Below are 20535 nucleotides of genomic sequence, written 5' to 3'. Positions count from 1 at the left end.
ATCCTGATCAAATTCCCAGCCAGTTAAAACTTGTATAATCCCACTCAACAAAGCCTAAGAGGGCTCCCTCTTTAAGGTGCCGTCACACCTTGGAGGTGTTTCACAAACCTGCTTGTAAAGTTACACACGACCTTACGAATGACTGTCACTGGAACATGTTTTTTGGTGCTATGTCAGCTACATAGATATATATCATTTTGCACAAAAAGTGGTCACCAGGGGGTGTTTCATGAAAGTTGTCAGCACTGACTAAATTGTCAGTGCCGACTATTTCAGTGAAATCCTTGCTTTTGCTTGGCTGAGAAGCTCTGGCCTCTGAATGTTACTAGTGTAACTGTCAGAGAAAAGCATCTTGTGAGGGCTGACAACTTTCATGAAACGGTCCCCAGATGTACATCAAGTACGGACAGCTTTAAGAAGCTCCCATCTGGATGCTTTGGCCAGGTTATGCCGACATACGCAGTCGTTAATCCCAAATCTTAACATCAAAATTTGCACAAATAATTCTCCATACCAAAAACTTGAATCCTCAATATCTTGTGTTGTTATGTAACAAATTAACACTTATGCTAATACTATAGCCAGATTTATATAGATATTTTTGCCAGAGAATACAACTTACTTACTGCCCTTTATGCTTCCATTGGCATGTAGGGCAGCAACGAATGGTCTCCACTTCTGTAGGTCCTGGGCCAATTTCTGTATACATGTAGTTCTCCAAGTGTTCCTCAAGTTTTTCAGTTCTCCCTCTTTGCCAGAGGATACAAAGAGCAACTATAATTACCCCAGCTTCAGCTGGAGCTACAACTTTTAATCATATGCATTTTCTTTGATACCAAGGATGGGATACTTGATAAGAAAAATTGGATTCAAGGAGGCAATGGCTTGGTCTGTGCCTGCAGACTTTTGGTTGTCAGAATTTGTATTGTGCATAAATGCAGAGTTTGAAGTAGTGAGACTATACATTCACTATGACTCTCATTTGACAGTGACAGAGTTTGAAATCTAGCCTTCACTCAAGACATGGTATAATTAGTTTAATACCCCTTTCATAAATCCATCCTCCAATTAGCCGCCTAAGAGTAATGCGGATAATTCAACACAAATTGCGTTCACATACTCCGAAAATAAGCCGCATCATTTTTACGAGCGCCCGTCCGTTCTGAGAGGAAAACGTATGAGCAGTCCACCTCTAAGCTATTATACACTGCAGGCACAGACCCTGATAGAAACTTTGATGAACAAGAGGGTCTTTACACAAGACTAGCCAAAATACAACTTGCTGTTCCATTGATATGACGGGACCTTAGTGCAAAAGTCATTGGCAGGGACTAGGCTGCATATTAAGGCCACTTTCCCTATAAAGTGAAGGGGTTGCACAGCAGACTAATGCTATTCTGCCAATGTACCCTTTAAACCCAGGGGGCATTTCATGAAATGAATAATCAGATAGATAGATAGATAGATAGATAGATTGATAGATAGATAGATAAATGGTTTATTAATAAAAATCAAGACATCGTCGCGGCTAAGGCCGAATTGCGATGTATTCACAGAGTAATAAAGACACAAAAAATATTCAAACTATAACACAGATATTACAAAATAAATAATACGGATAAAGTATGGTATTGAAAACTACTACCACCATCACCACCATCATAATCATGAACTACAATCCTTACATCCAATTGGCTAAGAGCAAATTAGTCAGTGGAAATCACAGATAAAACTTTTTGTGAAATCCTCCCCTAATAGTCAAGTATTGAAATGTGAATACCCACTTAAAACCCATGATTAGTCAGGTAAAACAAATGAGAGCTCAGTCAATACAGTTTGAAAAGAGCAGATCCTGAGCTTTCTCATATTTCAAAATGAAACAATGTCAAAACGTTTGAAATAGAATCCCATTGATTCAAATGCAAAGGAATTTGAAAGAGAAGTCATTTTGGGATGAGGCCAACTGTGAAGAGCACATTATGAATGAATTCATACTTGCACGTCCAAAGGAAGTATCAAGTACCTCCAAAACATGGACATTCTACCCCATCTGTAAATGTAGCATTGCAAGTTTAAGATAAGCTAAAGGATTCCACAGAAAAGCCCCCTACTTTGTAACGGGAGATCCTCTCAAAGCGGCCGAATTTTGAACGGCCGCTGGTTACCCACCGATTCTCCCCAATCATTACGTTCGAGGAGCGCTTAATCTTCTATCAAGCATCCCGAGTGCAATCGTAAATAAGTCCGATATGGGTGTAAACAAACCCCCTTCAAAAGCGTTCTTTACCCTTATCTTTTGGTAAATACCAATGGGGCATCGTGATGCGAGGTACATGTGACTCAAACTTTAGAGGTATTCAGTCTGGTATAGCAAAGTGAACGGGAGCTACTTTGCCTTCTACGACAGTGCTTCAGGCAAAATCAATGGCATTTTGCCCACAGACATTGGATGGTAGTAGAGTATTATCCTAATCACCACCACCACCACCATCACCATAATCATAATCTTAATCACCACCACCACCATAATCATCATCTTAACCACCAACACCACCATCACCATTATCATCATCATCATCTTCACCATCATTATTATCATTCTCATCCTCATCACCACCACCATCATAATAATCACCATCATCATTGTCATCATCATCATATCATCACCACCTATTTACACGCACATACATGTATACGAAAACTCAGCAATGTTAACACACACCCTCCACCTGTGTCCACAAAACACACGGGCTTCCAGCGATGTTAACACAAACTTCAATTCTCCTTCCGTTGTCACTCACCTTCACATGGTCCTCCTGCACAGAGAAATTTTCAAAGGCAGCTCCCGTTAGTTCCGGAACCTTCAGTTTACTTTGTATCTCAACCACCCTAACACACAGTGCATTGGCCTCTTCTATCAGCGTGCCGAAGTCAGCCACCGGCTTCTGCCCACTCTCTTGCTGTACGGTGTTCTCTTCGAATCTGACCAAAAAAGAAAAAAAAATGGGAGGGTTAAAATGGAATGGATAAAAATTATTAATGAATAAGAAATGAAGGGAAAATGGAAAATGTGCCCCCGAGGAAGAAATTAGAGCTACATTCATGAATTTCATACAGAAGTCAGGTCGGGGGGGGGGGGGGGATCAAGATTGAATTTGGATGGATAGGTTGAAATGATAGCAATCAATGTGAAAATGACATGTTTCTGAAACATACCAGTTCACACAAATAAAACTGCCTGGGTAAGATTGATTAATAGATCTAATCAACGTTATTCACAACACAGAACACACCAATACACATCAGCATTTTGCAGATGCTATTGATTGCAATTGCAGTTGGGAAAACCCCAACAAAATAATACCAACGACATGAAGAAATTTGATCACAAACGTTTGTGGGTGAATACTGGTTGCATTCTATAGTGTGGTCAAATATATTTGGCCTGAAATGTACATTGCATATTAAAATATATCCAATGAAAAATTAAATTTGTAGAGATTTTGTCCATTCAATAGATCAACGTACATGAATCGGAACGATCATATTTTAAGATTCACCACAAGTGAGTTTCAAGCCTCTTCTGCCCATCCTAATGGAAAATCTAAAATCAAGTAATGATTAAATACAAGGTGGAAGAAAAATTCAAGGCATGGAGTCGCAAGTCAAAACAACATATGGTCCAGAAAAAAGCATCAACAGTTAAATTTGTATTTGGACAAAAACGTAATTGTAGGAAGACACCTCCTTTTCTTTGCTCCAATTATAATGTAATTAGAGAATTCCCAATTTCTTTCCTAATTTCATCAGCTAAGGCAAATCATCTCGACGATTCCCAAGCGATTGAAATGAAATAAACAACGGTGAGGTAAGTACACTTTTAGCCTGCAGTCACATATTTTATTTTTCATATTTTTTCATCCCCTGGGAACAACACTTAAAACCCATCAAATTTTTTCCATCTTTCTTCGTCTAATTCTGTGGGATCCTGGTGGTATTTAGATTTAATTTTGAGTGGTTACATGGGAGACTTATGGTCCAGCCCCTCAAGTTATCCATGACTTTAACGAAAAGCCGGACCCAAGGGCCCAAATTCGCAAAGGTGGTTTGAAAACCAACGCTTGAATCCAGGGTTTATGCGGATTCACCGTATAAATTAGGCTTAATTTAGCGTGTATCGGGCGCGTGTATAAAAATGTCCAATGCTGATGCGCGCTTTTGTCAAAAGTCAAACGCTAAATTAAGCGTAATTTATACAGGGAATCTGCATAAACCATGGACTCAACCGTGGGTTTTCAAAACCACCTTTGTGAATTCGGGCCAAGGAGTTGCAATGAGAAATGATTTCACGAGGAAGTGTTCCAAATCAAGAGTAAAAACTTTTATCATATCAACATTAGATTTATATATTGCTGTAGTGAGAAAATGGAAATCAACTGAAACCCATTTCTGTTAAGAAAAAAATGAACAGATAACATGTCAGCGTTTGTATAAATTTTAGGTAGGAAATAGACCAATCTGCTGACAGAACGGCATGATTTTGTTTGACTAGTTACTGAACCATTTCTTATTTTCAACCACAATTTATCGGCACATTACTGATTTTAACACACCATGCTTGATTGGTTAATTCAATGGATTCTATTCACAACGAAAGCGTTATCAAGCCAATATTTTTTTCATAGAAGCTTACAACATGCAATACGATTGCTGAAATGACTGGTTTTTTTTTAATAGTTACATCTTAGGAGTGGCATTTCATGGTCAGATTGTAACTGGTGCTCACTGATTCGTTCAACTTTTTAAATCTATATTTTCCTAATAATGTTTTTTTTCTTCACATGTATTTCGAAAGAGAATCTAATAAGATAAACAAATATATCATTAATAGTCTGTATTCTTCCTTTTAATTATAATCTCGTCAATCTTTATCTTTTTTTAGTTGCAAGGGATATACATAGCATGTTCTCTTTGTCCTTTTGGCATACAATGATACCCTTTACAAAACTTAAGACATTCTAGAGAAATGATTTATTCTTACTTGTAAGTTGTCTTTAGTTCTGTAACCGTTCTTTCAACGAAGACCTCCTCCCGGACTGGTTTTCTGAACTGGGTGAATCGTTGCTCAATCTCTCGCCATTGTGTGTTCATGCGCAGCATGACGGGCTCTGCGACCTGTCTGGCACCATCTGTGTTGAGTTCCTGGGCAGTCTGGTTCAATGTCCCAATCTCTTGTCGTTTCTCTTCGATCTGGCCTTGTATTGCCTGCATGGAAATCATTCATTTAAGATAGAAATAATAATAATAATAGCTGGATTTATAAAGCGCTCTTTGCCTGAGGAGACAAATTGCTTGCTATCATAATCCTGGCTTTAGATCGAGCTACCATCACCGGCACTCAGTGCATGCAAGGAATAAATCTTGCCGGTTACCCATTCACCTCACCTGGGTCAAGTGCAGCATAGTATGGATAAATTTCTTCCTGAAAGAAAACACGCCATGGCCAGCATTGAACCCATGGCCCTCTGAAAGGCGAGAGTCAGAAATGACAGAACAAGGTTTAGAACATGTTTTTATTGTCATTGAAGGCTTTTGTAGAAGAATATTACTGACAGTTAACAATGTTGTTCTAGGCTTTGCCAGAAAAAAGTTTCTCGAAGGGGAAGGATAGTTCATAAAAGAGGTGATATCTACTAAAATGCTATCTTTATTAGATATTAACACACCAACTGTCTAATTAAGCTTTCTACATGTCAAGCCCCAAAGTGAATGCATATATTGAGAACTTAAAAGTGAAAGAAAAGCTTAGCCCCGACAAAAAGTTAATTTGAATAGAAAGAGATCAAACAAGCATGATACTGGAAAGCTTTTCAAACTCAAAAGTAGAAGAGGCATTTGCAAGTTCCGCTTGCTTTTCACGAAACAGTTATATGCACAACACAATGATGTACAAACAAGAAGTCCATGACGTTACTCACTATTTCTTTTGTACATCATCATATGAAATATAGAATATGAATATTTTGGGGCAGTTCAGCCAGTAACAAAGCATCTTCATGACTCACAATAGATTGCATGAGTGGCAATGTTGCATATATTCAAGAAAAAAATAAGTCTTCTTTCACATTATGAGGAAAAAATTAAGATATTTCATATAATGAAATACAAAAATATTGGGTAGATGACATCATTTGTTCCCTATTTTGCATATTGTACCTGCAAGGGGGTAAATATAAATGTCTCTGTGAAATTAAGCAAAACTTCAGAATTGTATTATTTCAGATCCAACTCAGTAAATTGCCACTCGGTCTACACTCCCTTTGTATACTCCATACCATATGAAACAAACTTGAAAACCTATCTTATGTCTCATAACGTCCAATAATTTCATATCATTTCATTTATTGGTTTTTGCAACATTTTTCATAACAAAATTCTGGACACGAAAATACATATCTGAGACTTGACATCAAAATAATGAACAATAGTTTTGTATATAAATCCTCAAACATATCTTACATAAATGAAAATCATTAAGTGGCATTTCCTGTTACAATAAGTAGAATCGTTGCAAGGGTCGTCACAAAAGCAAAGCTTGAAAACGTAACAACCCTGGATATACATGTGTGTGTACCCTAATTACTCACCCCCCTCTCCTTATGAATTTGAGCATATTTTTTGTTAATATATGATTTTATATTTTTCCAATTTACTGTTTATATTTGAATTTATGATGAATTGTCAGGCGCCTTGAGCATTCTTCAGAGTGGATATGTGCGCATTAGAAATATGGTTATTATTATTATTATGACTAATCCTAGTTCACTTACATTCAGTATGTCTACTATTAAACCATTTTGGAGGGGGGGGGGGCATAAGGAATTAAAGATGAAGATGAAATAAGAAACAATTTCCTATCTAACAAATATAAACAATTTTTTTAACTTAAAAAACTGATGAAGTGAAGGGGAGCGAGACACAAAGGGTGTTAAAAAATAAAGAAAGGAAACAAATACTTTTAAACTCTGATATAGGGGAGCATTTCATGAAAGGACTGATCAGAGGCCCTGTTTCAAAAAGAGTTACAACTGTTTTGTAACTATGCCATTATGGCAACTACCATGGCAACAGGGCTCAGCAGCCAATCAAAATCAAGGTTACCATGGTAGGTAGTTCCCATGATTGCAACTCTCTATGAAACGGGGCCCCAGATGTTTAATCTGACGGGTCCAATTTTATCTGACAGTTACCATAGTAACAAGGCTCCTCAGCCAATCAAAATCAATGATCTGACCAATTGTGGGATAAAACAAGTTTACGAAATGCTCCCCAGGAAACTAGGGCTAATTGCCCATTGCAGTTATGTTTTCTTTCAATTTCTATTTGTGATGAAGAGGGGAAGAGAAGACATAAAAGAGTTTACGATGAAGATGAAATAAGAAATGATTTCCTAGAACCCCTCATGCCCTTCAAGTAATGACTCAATGCCATCTCTCCATAGAATCAAGCCCCAAGGATGATGGAGATGCATGTTCAATCATTGTAATTAAACACATCCATGGAGATGAGAGAGATGGGAATAAGGAAGGATGAGGAGATGGAGGGAGGGGAAGAAGAGGGGAGAGGAGGAGAGGAGGAGGGGAGGAGGGGGAGGTGGAGAGGGAAGGGGAAAGAGGGGTAGGGGTGAGGAGGGGTAAAGGAAGGGAGGAGGGAGGAGGATGAGAAAAGAGAAAAGTAGGGGGAAGGTAGAGGTGAGGAGGATTAGAAGGGAAAGAGGAGAAGTAGGAGTAATGAGGGGAGGAGATGGAGGAGAAAATGAGAAGGGAGGGGAGGATAGTAAAAGAGGAAAAGAGGAGGGAGAAAGAAGAGAGAAAAGGTCGGGAGGAGAGAAAAGGAGATGAGGAAGAGAGGTAGTTAAACAGGGGAGAAGGGAAGAAGAAGAAGGGAGGAGAAAGAAGGTTATGAGGGGAATGATGAGGGATGAGAAGGAGGAAATAAGAGAGGGGGAAGGACAGCAAACGATGAAGAGGTGTAGGAAGGGGGGAGGAGGGAAAGGGAGGAGGGGATTTGATTGGGGAGAAGGGGGATAAAGAAAGAGGAGGGGAGGAGAAGAGAGGGAACAAGGAATAAGCGGTAGAGGGGAAGAGGGAAGAGTGTAGAGGAGGGAGGGGAAGAAATGAGCAGAGAAGGAAAGGGGGAGGAGAGTAAAATAGGAAAAAAGGAAAGGAGGAAAGGAGGGAAAGAGAGGAGGGGGGCAAAAGAGATGAGGATGGGAGGTGGTCAAAAGGGGGAAAAGAAGGATGAAGAAAGAGGAGGGCAAAGGAGGGAGCAGGAAAACCTCTATTTTCTGATTTCCTAAAATCTATGCGTAAGGACTCAGAAAATAACGAGTTCGTTTCTCCAACAACATCACTATAAGGGTGAAACTTTGTGCATGTATCATCGAATGCTTGATTCATCAAAACGATTTTCACAATGGTAGTAAAATTAACTGACTGAAACAACAACAAATACATCTCACTGTACTGTGGAATATGGACTCTTTCACACAAATACAAATTATAAGTCCATATCTTATACCAAACGAAAATATGTGTAATGTGAATGGTTTGTGCAATCCTGCTACTCAATACAGGCCTGGGAGCTGTTTAAAAAGCACATGCCATCATCAAAAACAAACAGCAGATGAGAGGTGATAGAAGGATAATCCTCGTGTTTGGATAATATCGCATAGATGAAGAAATTTGGCTGTAGGGAGTGACACGAAGCAGGAAGTCGCCGCGGCATACATACATCTTCGCTCATGATTTTTTCGCAAGATTTTCTTTCATGCCCTCCTCAACTTTTCGGTGAAGTGACAGAATAATAAATAGATGCTCTGAAAAATGATACTTTTTTTATTATGACACAGATTCTTCTTATCCCATATTGATCATGAAACTTATTTTTTTAAAAAAAGGTATTTTGATGTGTAATTTAGTGCACCTACCAATGGCAAATTGTTCATTCACAATGCACAAAGATTCAAGGGAACGGAACCATTTTTTTCATTATTCACTTTATTCTAAAGGCAACATTCTTGAATACTTAGTCTGTAGTAAGGATTAAAGTCTTTATTATTTCTCTGTTAAAGGGTAATATTCTAAACTATTTGCCCCATTTTGAGGTTGATATTCGTGACTAATTATCATGTTTTTAAAATTATATTCTTGACTTTAACTCTCCTTTCAGGATAATATTTTTGACTATTTACTCTGTAAAAAGAGGTAACAATGTTGACTATTCACCCTATTTTTCAGGATAATATCTTAATTATTCATCACACTTTGATATTCTTGACTATCTACTCTGATTTGAGGGTAATATTTTTGACTATTTACCCTGATTGAGGGTGATATTCATAACTATTTACCCTGTCGACTGTCTGCGAAGGAGACGTTTCTGAGACACTGTTTTGGATCCAGAAGAAGGCAACGCAGGAGCACCAGGCTAGTAGATAGGCTAAGATCTCGACTTCAATCTCCAACATGATCAGGGCCAGATAGCGAGCTGACATAACAACGGTGGCGCTATTTTGTTTCTTCACTGCGAATCGAGTAATCTGGGAACAGTCTAACTGAAAATGAGGTTTCAGCACCCTCTGTGAATTCTTTTAAGAATCGGCGTGATAGTCACTGGAAGGATATTGCTTTGTGTACGACTTTGAGTAATGGATCTTCTGTCTCGCCACACGCAACTTATTAAAAATGATAGTGTGGAGCATACAGTTTATTTCCTTGGACCGATGAAGAGGCTTGGTCCTACAAGCATCGTTAAATCAAAGTGAAGTAACTAAGTATAAAGTATCATGTATTTTTTTCACAAAGTTTGAGTCCTTTTAATTGCATGAAAAACTAGTTAATTTGAGGACTTCAAACAAATGAATAAAGAGCAGGTATAACAATTTAGGTGCTACATGTATATCAAATTCTCACAGTGAGAAAGCTTGTCACACACAAAGTCAGAGTCACTTTAGTTCCATGAAGAACTTAGTAAAGTTGAGGACTTCAAACAAAATTGTTTTAAGAGCAGACACAACAATGATGGTGCACAAGTTCTTACTGTGTTCAAGTATGTTCTTCACAAAGCCAGGGTCACTTTAATAATTCCCCTAAAAGAGCATAATTGATGACTTAATCCATTGTATTCCCTCCCAACACTTTGATTTCAATGTCTTAGGATAAGTTCATAAAATGATCAATTGAGTTAGGTCTCTTTCTGCAGCAGAGTTAACTCAGTGATATATTCCAAAATATAATTTCCAATGTTTTTTATTCCTACAGCACCGTCAAACTCAAACAGCTGGAATGCTTGTAGTAGACTAGCTTTCATCCAAGTCAAATCACCAGAATATACGAAGCAATCTGTGCATGAGATTTCTCGCTTCGAAAATTTCAACAGAAGTTCAAGGAAGGAAGGCAGTCAGAATATATTTCACAATCTGAAATATGAGATGTCTAAACATAGTAGATCATACAGCACATCTCATAAAATTGCACTGGCTTCAGAAGTTTGTGGCATGTAAATGATGTATACTATTTCCATTCAATGTGTTACGCTAAAGGTAGATCCAAGTTGCTGCTTCCAAATTCAATGTCACAAAAATCACCCAAAATCTACCTCTAGCGATGAACTCACACACAAATCTCATATGCAGATTTATGGTATTTGTAAAGAAACAAATCAGATTTGTAATCAGAGAAAGCCGCAAATCGCTCAACTTTAATCATGACATAGCTGACAGATGGAACTATGCTGGTGGGGCTCGGAAAAAGCTTAGTACATAAGTTGAAAATTGATTTAATTGGTTGTTTTCCATATGGATGTTTGCGTCTTTCCAAAGTATCCTGCCCCTGCGAGTTGACTAGATCCAGAGTTGCATGATGAAAGGGAGAGCTGTTGCAGGAAGTACTGTTGTAGAAGTACAGTACACATCTACAAATATAGCATCAATAAGCAAAGTTTACTTCCAAAGTTCCAACTGGGCAATCCCGTCAGTCATCCATGATTTTAAAGATGTTCAAATTGAGAGGATATTCAGAGTTTCTGAAGTCCCAACGGTGCAATTCCGTCAGTAATCCATGATTTCAAAGGAGTTCAAATTGAAATGTTCAGAGTTTCTGAAGTTCCAATTGTGCAATTCCGTCAGTAATCCATGATTTCAAAGATGTTCAAATTGAGATGTTCAGAGTTTCTGAAGTTCCAATTGTGCAATTCCGTCAGTAATCCATGATTTCAAAGATGTTCAAAATTGAGAGGACATTCAGAGTTTCTATAGTTACAACTGAAGAATTCCTTCAGTAATCCATGATTTCGAGGATGTTTAAATCGAGAGGGATATTCAGAGTTTCTGCAGTTTGGAGGGATAAGCAAATGCTCTGTGAGTTTTTTAATATTATTTCAAGGTATATAGATTGTATCCATTGCTATTCTCAAGGCACATGAACTATATATAATCCCCTCACTGGCAATGGTTTTGCTGTATACTGTCACTAAATAAAAAGATGGCCAGATTCATGACAAAGTAATGCGAACTTTGTGGTATAGATGTCCAGATTCATGATTCCGTAGTGCATATACTTTGCAGGCGATGTTACGTCTCAAAGAAGAAGGGATTCAACTGACAATCTGGAATGTAAACAGATTCACATATCCCTATAAGAGGAGAAAGCAATTATCGATCATGATCCTTTTGTACAATCTGACCTGTTCAGCGCAAATGAGAGGAGAGCGGGTAAAAGAATGATTGAGAGAAAGAGAGAGAGTGAGAAAGGGAGTAAGACAGAACAAAAGATAGAAAGAGAAAGAAAATATAGAGACAGAAAAGGAGTGAGATGGAAAAGGAAACAGAGATAGATAGAGAGAAGACCAAGAAAAAAAAGAGAAATACAATGAGAGGAAGAGAGAGAACTAAAGAATGCGGAGAGCTAGGAAACATAAAAAAAGAGATGTTATAAGAGAGAGAGACAGAGACAGAGAGAAAGGGGGTAAAAAATAAAGAGTGGGAGAGAGCTAAAAAGAGATGTGCAAAGATAGACCAGGATCAATTAAGATCAATTAGGCTTTTCCCTGGGGAACAGCCATTCCCATCATCCTAAACAATCAAACTTCGAAGGCAAACAACTGCAAAAAGCCTCATCGGGTTTGTTTCACTTCTCACGTCCCATCACAGTCATCGCACTTTATCAGGTTTAATTACTCCCAAATTGGCAACTATTGCAAACATTGGTCGATAGTAGCACACATCCAGCTACTGCATGGGGTACCGATAATGAGTACTGTCAAGAATTCAACATTTCAAAGACTCCACACTTATCACCGGACAATGATCAATGAAATGGACAGACGGTAAACAGTGTTGATGGGCATGGTGGATGTACTAATGTCAGGATTTAAAACAAAAAAATGATCCACCTATAAATGCACATCTTCAAAGACCATCTATGGAGCAGCTAGTTAAACCACCGACTGCCAAACTTAACAATTCTTACAGTCTTTGCACAGGTTCCATCTGGCTCCAAAAGGCAATGGGTTAATACCACTAATGGGTTGTCACCACTGCCCTTGATGGGAAACTAGTACCCACAATGCATTGCGTTCTTTACATCCCGTTCTCTGTACTTCTTGGGAGAGTTCATCAGCTAGTCACAGTGTACAAAACAAATCTTCCAATACATGGTGCACTCATAATCCTCACTTTACTCGCAAAATTGTCCTTCTTTTAGCTTACAGGACAATCGTGGATGATATATTCCAAAACATCCTGTTCAACAGTAAGACTTCAGAGTGTACAGATCCATTCCGCAGAACAAGTTCTTCATGCTAGGCACCAGTCATGCAGCCTCTTACCCCAACTAACTCAACGGAGAGAAACTCTGAATTGAGTATTCAAATACAGTATTCCAATTCCATAAGTTTATCCCATCAGTCCAATGTGACGGTACTGTTGTTGTCTGGGGTTGTTATGGCCTTTTGGAACGGGCCATCGGATTCCGCCCTGTTAATCTGTACTCCAGTCATAATTCGCCAGTAGGAGAGAATAGAGGACTTGTCCATCACGCTTCTAACATCGCTGAACCAGTGTCTCTATGGTGAGAATATAAACAGTAGACAGTCGTTCATGGTGCAGAAGATTGTCTAAAGCAGGAGCACTGCGGGTCTATTCTTGCGTGGGTGAAATGATCCTTCATTCAAAGTTACGCATCTTCCATTTCTTTTTCAGAGATATGTTGGGAGAACTTTACATTTTTGATTTTTTTCACAAGCAAAGTTTTCTTAGTGATGGAATTCTGGGTACCGTGAAGCCCAGTGTTCACTTCTTACAGCTATTCGCACAGAATTATTGCACATACATGTATACGATGTGTTCATACGAGTCTATACATCACAACAATGTTAAGCTGCACTATGTAACACTTCCTTGGGCAGTTCAGGTTACAGAAACATTAGATAAAACGCTAACCGTTCCAAAATATCTCTTGTCTGAACATGCTTTTCGTCATAACTCTCTGACGTAATAACAAGTCTATCCTAGAGAATGGTCGTCGTGATCACCATGGAGCACGTGCAAGACAATATCGTTATGTTTACTCGATTGATCCTCATAGGCATTAATATATGAAGATGTCATTCAACAACCTAACAGAAGTCATTCATCATGAACTCCAAACAAAATATAAATATACTGCCATCACTTTAGGCTTGGATCCAACAAAGGGCAGCAAATATGATCCCAAGAAATAAAGTCTTTTCTGTTAACAAGGAACAGATGGACACTTGAAAAGTACCTTATGATTAATTTTTTTTCAATCACTTAGTCTCATTAACAACTTAAAAACAATTGATCCAACACAAAAAACAAGTCAACAGATCTGTTCCAACAAGATAATAGTATAGTATATAGAAATAAATTGCATGACCTCAAATAGAAATTGCATTCCATTTCTGATGACAGAACTCCAGTGGCAGTTTTGATGTTGTATATGCTCTCGGCGGCATTCAAACAGTAAGGAACCCCTGAAGTTGGCGATGCCCCGGAGATATGATGTTAATAGCATCTAGAGAGAAGAATTTAACATTCATTTGCCATCCCTGCTTGCCTAAATACATCCCCGAGTCTCCTCAGAAAGTATGCTCGAGTAGAGTTTCATTATTTTTGTATATAGCACAAGCCAGACAAATAAACTCAGTCAGAGATACATAAATTATTTTATGAATCCTTTGCAGAGAAGAAGTTATCGACGGCGGCGATAGGGAGAGATATGTTCTTCAGTTGGCCTACAGAAAGAAAAAAAAACAACGGGACTACTGGACTTGTTTTCGAAGGAAGGAGAGACATGCTTGAGGCAGGCAGGGTAAGAAGCACATGTTTGCACCTCCTGGAATACCCCGCCAGAGGTGCCAGAAAAAATAATTGAAACATAATTTGATTTCAAAAATACCAAAGCCCAATCAAGATATGAGCACCAAACGGAGAGTGGAAAATAAAAAGTCCTTCGAAAAGTGCGCCGCTTCGGGGCACATATCTCTGAGGATACGCTTCCTTTGTATTCCTTTATTAACATTTTTGTAAGGACGAGAGAAAGGGAACTTGCATTGCATGACTCCGAAGGAAAGCTCAAACAAACTCCAAAGTCAATTCTGGAACCAGATGCCTAAGGCCAAGTAAAAAAAGAAAGTAGTTGATCGTCCTCGCGCGCATCTATTTTGGCCGCCGCATGGAAATTTTTGATATTTACTATTTTCAAAAATTGGCTAAAAAAAAAAAAAAAAAAAAAAAAAAAAAAATCGGGATGTTCCTTTTTTGATGTTCCCTTTTTCATTGCAGCATCAATTTTCTTGATATTTACTATTTTTATGGCTGCTGAATAGCGAAAAAATCACAAAATTGGCGAGCGATTTGCTCTCATGTGGTTTGGATCTCTCTCGCAACTTCAAAAACAAGCAAAGTCCGATATTGCCGTAACTGCAGGAAAGAAAAAAAATCTGATTTGGTTTTCTATTGGAAATTTGAAGATACCATCATAAATTAGCAAGAAAATAAAGTTTGCAAACTCGGGGAAGATCCGGGGAAGATCACAGATTTCTTCATTTTTAGTGCATTTTCGGGGACCCCGCTTCCTGAATCTGAACTAATCTGTCGCCTGCTTTGGAAATATGGCGCAGAAAAATCAATTTTGATGATGTAAATTTGTATTTCGGCGGGTTTTTTTGGTGAGTGATAGCACCTGTACTTCGATGTGTGTAACGGTGATTGACTGTGCTTGTTGTGACTCTGTTGGGTAATGCATGACTTGTGTGCTGGGATGTTATTGTTATTGACTGTGCTGGCGCAACATGTGAATTTGTGAAATCAATTGAGTTTTCTAATGTCAGCAGGCAGTGCATTGAATATTAAAAAAAAATTATTTCAACTTGGTTATTCTTTATCAAGATTGAAAATAATTAATGGGATTCCAAGAAGTGCCAATTCTGTTCAAATTTGATAATCTTTATTCTTCCTTGAGCTATTCAATTTGATGGAAAATTGTAAAAATTAGTTAGTAAATATATCTAACACAGTTACAAACATGAAATAATAAATATTATGTGAACAATTATCAATTAATTCAATCATCATTTAACATTTGCTATCAATTAAAAAATGAATAAGAACAGTATAAAACAACATGTTAATGAATATACAAGTAGCTGGAAAACTGCTATGCGAAACCATGCCCAGAACTAAAAAAGAGATTGGCTCTGGAAAACTAAACATGGCTCCATGGTAATAAAAATGACCCCACCCCCATGCATTTTTTACCTTTACAATATATATATATTAATATAGAATAATGTTTAAATCATTTACTTGACATGAACGTTTTGTTTTACAATACAGTACCGGTATACATCAGTATAAATACATCGATAGATTTTTATTGCATAATACATTTTCCATAGATTTTCTAATCAATTGTATATATATATATATATATATATATATATATATATATATATATATATATATATATATATATACATTTCTACTCATTTATTATTAATATTGAGCATGCATCGATCACATATTTCGAGCTTGACATGGACTGACAACCATTTGAATAAAAAATAGCAAAAAAAAATAGTAAATAGTAAGGACCTCCCTCATCACTAATTGTCAAAAATGGGCCGAGAAAATGCCTCCTTGTTTTTAAAAAAAATAGTAAGATAGCAAATAGTAAGGACCTCCCTCATCACCGCTCTCAAAAAACCCGGACGATCAACTACTTTCTTTTTTTACTTGGCCTAACGCTTGTTTGCTGGTCATCTGAGCGGCTTGCTAGGGTTACTGTTGACAAAAGCATGCTTGGGAATCGCATGTCACCCAGGCCAGAAAGGTAGTAGCAATTATGGTCACAACCTCAAATTGGCAACACAACAGAAGATTGTAGGAAGTTTCATGAAACAACTTCTTGACTTTTTAGTGACAAACTAGCTCTCAGCCAATCAGATGCATGGATTTCAGTAGCTTTTAACAATAGTCGGTGGAAAATACCTATTTTTCATAAAATGAAATCATCATAAGATATGAAGATAGAGCTATGGTAATTGAAATATAGGACTATAAATGCTTGGCCTTACATCTTTCAGCTTACTTTTGTCATATTTTTAATGTAACGGCATCTGACACAAAACAATCTTGCACTGACCCAGCTTCTTATCATATTGTTTGTAAACAAAATAAAAATACTTATGTTTTGGGTCTTTGGAAGAAGCTGGTGTGATGATCTCAGGCTATGAGCTGATGTATTAGACATGACAAGGTCTTGTAAATATTATGGTGGCATACCGTTTAATCATTTGATCAAACTAAGATGCCTTTCAAATGAACTAATTAACATAAGCTGGAGTAAACCTGGTGATATAAAGAATCCTTGAGACACCTCAAAAGCAAAAATTTGAGAACCACAATAACAAGAGATTGATACACAAGAAAGAAGACTGGAGAAAGGTCCATCCAATACTGCAAACTGGATAGTATAATGTCACACACGAATCACAGATAGAGCGATTTGTTAATCCAACATAAGATTCCTGTCGGGGGAAAACTACACCCCTGGACTGGTAGAACGACCCTGTCGGCGTACTCCAATGGTATGGGTCTTAGTTGAAATAAGCTGCATGATATTTCAAGTTTCCAACTTCATTCTGTACACTTAAAACTGTCTCTAGTTAGTGTGGGTGCATGAGAAAAGTCCACTGGTTAACAACATGACAGGTCAAAGTCAGTATAAGTGCAAGAAAGGCATTTGTACTTGTTTTTATCGATTAGGATGTATATATGTAGTTCATTATTTCAAATTCTTTGACCAGCCACATATAAACTTTATTCATATTTGATCATGTTTGTACCTTGATATACCTTGAGGCATATGAGTTTGATTCTATTTCTAGCTCTAGTCACTTTTTTTATTGAAATCACTGCTTTTCTTCTTGTCTCTATGTCTCATAATTTCACTCTTAAATCTTTTCAAATCCTCTCTTCTCTCTCTCTATTCCATTACCATATTCCTACTCCATTCACTTCTTCCAGCACCTATTCCTGCTCTTCCTTCATTCCATATTCTCCTCCCCTTCTTCTTCTTCTCCTTCTACTTCTTCTTCTTCTTTTTCTCCTCCTCCTTCTCCTCCTCCTCCTCCACCTCCTCCTCCTTCCTGCAATTTTCAATTCTATTAACCACTCACAGAATTCAAAGTAATCTGTCTCCAATCAGCTCTAACACATCATCAATTTTTCCCCTGGCATCTTCTCTTATCACTGTTTTATACAGAGGTTTTATATGTATCCTGGGGCCTGTTGCAGAAAGAGTTGCAATCAATCGCAACTCTTAAAATCATGCGCAACTTGATTGTCAACCAATCAACAGCGCGCATTTGGGACTTGCGATTATTTTTTTGACTTGCGTTTAAACGCAACTCTTTCTGTAACGGGCCCCGGGTCCCCTTCCCCTCCTGCTCATTCCCCCCATATGTTTGTACAATTTTCAATCTCTCCCACATCCAAGCTGAAGTTTATAGTCTCCAACTGATCACATGCTTATATCCATCCTTTCCAATATTCCTCCCCTACGACCCTTTTCTGCAGAGAAGGTCTGATTTTCTCTAACTCGATTTGGACTGATTGTTTTGGGAGGAGAGAGAGAGAGAGAGGGACTGGAATGGTAAATGGGTCAGTGACTCTGGAGTCATCAACATAGGGGGATGTCCATCACTCCCATACTAGGGGTACAGCCAAGGGGGTACAGACAGGGGCACGTGCCCCTTAAACTCTTTCAAGAGTTATTAGGGGGCACAGAGAAGGGGCACGTGCCCCTTAAACTCTTTCAAGAGTTATTAAGGGGGTACAGAAAGGGGCATGTTCCCCTTAAACTGTCAAGAGTTACCATGGGGGGATAGGGGCATGTTCCCCTTAAACTCTTTCAAGAGATATTAGGGGGCACAGAAAGGGGTGTGTGCAACTTAAACACTTTCAAGGTAGGGGCGCAGAAAGGGGTGGGGGTGTTCCCCTTAAACTCTTTCAAGAGTTACTGTAAAGGGGGGGGGACACAGAAAGGAACATGTCCCTCCTTAAACTCTGTCAAGAGTTATTAAGTGGAGTACAAAAAAAGGCATGTTCCCCTTAAACTCTGTCAAGAGTCACTATGGGGTGGAGGGGCATGTTTCCTTTAAACTCTTTCAAGAGTTATTTTATTGGGTACAAACAAGGGTGTGTTCCCCTTAAACTCTTTCAAGTATTACTAATAAGGGGTACAGACAGGGGTGCATTCCCCTTAGATTGTGCACGTTTGCATTTTAAAATTACTCAAAGTCAAACTGAACTATTTATGAAACACCCCCACCTCCCACCCCATTTACTAAATGAACTTAGTTGTACATTAAAACTTTGAAGAGAATTTAAACAAATGCTTTCAAAAATCAAACATAAATGTTCAATTTTAAAGTCATAAATATTAGAAACTGAACCTAATTTGTTGTTTAATAGTATCCACCTTCATCAAAATTCAAACAATATGTGTGATTAAAATATATGTTACTGTGTGTGATATAGTAGACCACCCCACCCCACATAGGAATAAGCCTTAAACAGCCACAGCACAAGCAACTTCTACTACACGTCTGGTTGTCCAGTAAAACTAGGCTTGCAGAGTAGGGCATAGATTGCCTCATAAAGTCCTTTTACACAAGTGACTCTGCTATCTACTAGTACATATAAATTTTGTCCAAAAAGAGCCACATCTCCAGTGAGATTCCAGGAATATGAGATAATTGGCATCATTAACTTAGGGTTCAGTGATTTTTACTGGCAATTTTGCCCTTATCCAACAAGATGCAAGGAGTTTGGTAGCTTACTTTGTTTAGCACCTGGGTTGAGAGTGGCAAAGTATAGATTAATACCTTGGCTTAGGACGTCAGACTGCAGTGAAATTTGAACACACGACCCTCTGTTTCCAAGGCGAGAGTCAGAACCACTACACCACCGCTCCTCCAAGACTTAACAAAAGAGATCCCAGTACATGGTTACATTACTGTTCAATTCAATTCAAAATGGTTTATTTAGATAAAAAACTTTCTTCACAGCACAGAGCCGAATTACAAAAAGTTTTTACAATATAAAAGATTGAAATCATAAGGAATAAACAAAGTGTGGCATACAACAACAACAAAAAAATGATACAATAAAAAACAACTATGGTACACAAAGAGAAACTTATAAGAAAAAATGTGTTCGATATGACGTTAACATCAATTACAAAAATCACAGAACTAAAACAAAAAATATAAATTAATAGATGAGACATACAAATTATGCAAAGTACCAGATCATATACAATTAAGGTATAAATTAAGTACATGAATACACAAGAGATGACGGATAAGGAGAAAACATAGGCAGAATAACAAGAGTGAGGAGAAAAGGGACAGAAGAAAAAAAAACGAAGCAGCAATTAAATAAGGCGGATGAAAAAAAACAAAAACAAACAAACTGACGCAACAAAACAGTGACATGAAGTACTAAAATAGCTTTATAATGAAAAAATATTTACAATCAACCAAATAGTCAGTGTAGATCACTGACTATGTGCTACATGTACATGAAATGCTCCCTAGCATGTAACTGTGTGCCAGCAGTGATATTATTTACAGTACATTATTAACTGGAACATTTGTCTAGTAGTTTAATACTGAAGACTTGTTGCACTTTAATATTGTTCGCGGAAAACTTTGTTCAGTGTTGAATACCGAAAATGATGACAACACATATATCTTCTATTTCATATTTGAGTCACAATTCCAACAATACAACAAAGATGCTGTTAATTCTTGCACTTCAATGAAAAACATTTTATCCACATAGGGATACTGGCAATAAATTATCCTCATAAACATTGGTAAAGGTTAGAGTAACATCTGAACTATAGTAGCACATGAAATATCGACATGCATCATTTATCATGA

At 37.8% G+C, this 20535-nt stretch overlaps 1 protein-coding gene across 1 annotated transcript in view; it reads right to left on the bottom strand.

Moving 5' to 3' along the window:
* Positions 1–2624: 2624 nt before the first annotated feature.
* Positions 2625–20535, bottom strand: part of LOC121413102 (dystrophin-like) — a 146587-nt gene continuing 128676 nt past the window's right edge. The window contains exons 38-39 of the mRNA XM_041605867.1: positions 5042–5265; positions 2625–2982 (exon numbers count right to left, since the gene is read on the bottom strand). Of these exons, the coding sequence (XP_041461801.1) occupies positions 2712–2982; positions 5042–5265 (495 nt within the window). The 3' untranslated portion in view covers positions 2625–2711. The remainder of the gene's footprint in view (positions 2983–5041; positions 5266–20535) is intronic.

The sequence above is a fragment of the Lytechinus variegatus genome, chromosome 4 (assembly GCF_018143015.1).
Source record: "Lytechinus variegatus isolate NC3 chromosome 4, Lvar_3.0, whole genome shotgun sequence".
In the NCBI taxonomy this organism is placed as follows: Eukaryota; Metazoa; Echinodermata; class Echinoidea; order Temnopleuroida; family Toxopneustidae; genus Lytechinus; species Lytechinus variegatus.
Note: the sequence above shows the minus strand (reverse complement) of the source record. Positions and strands in the feature narration are given on the sequence as shown.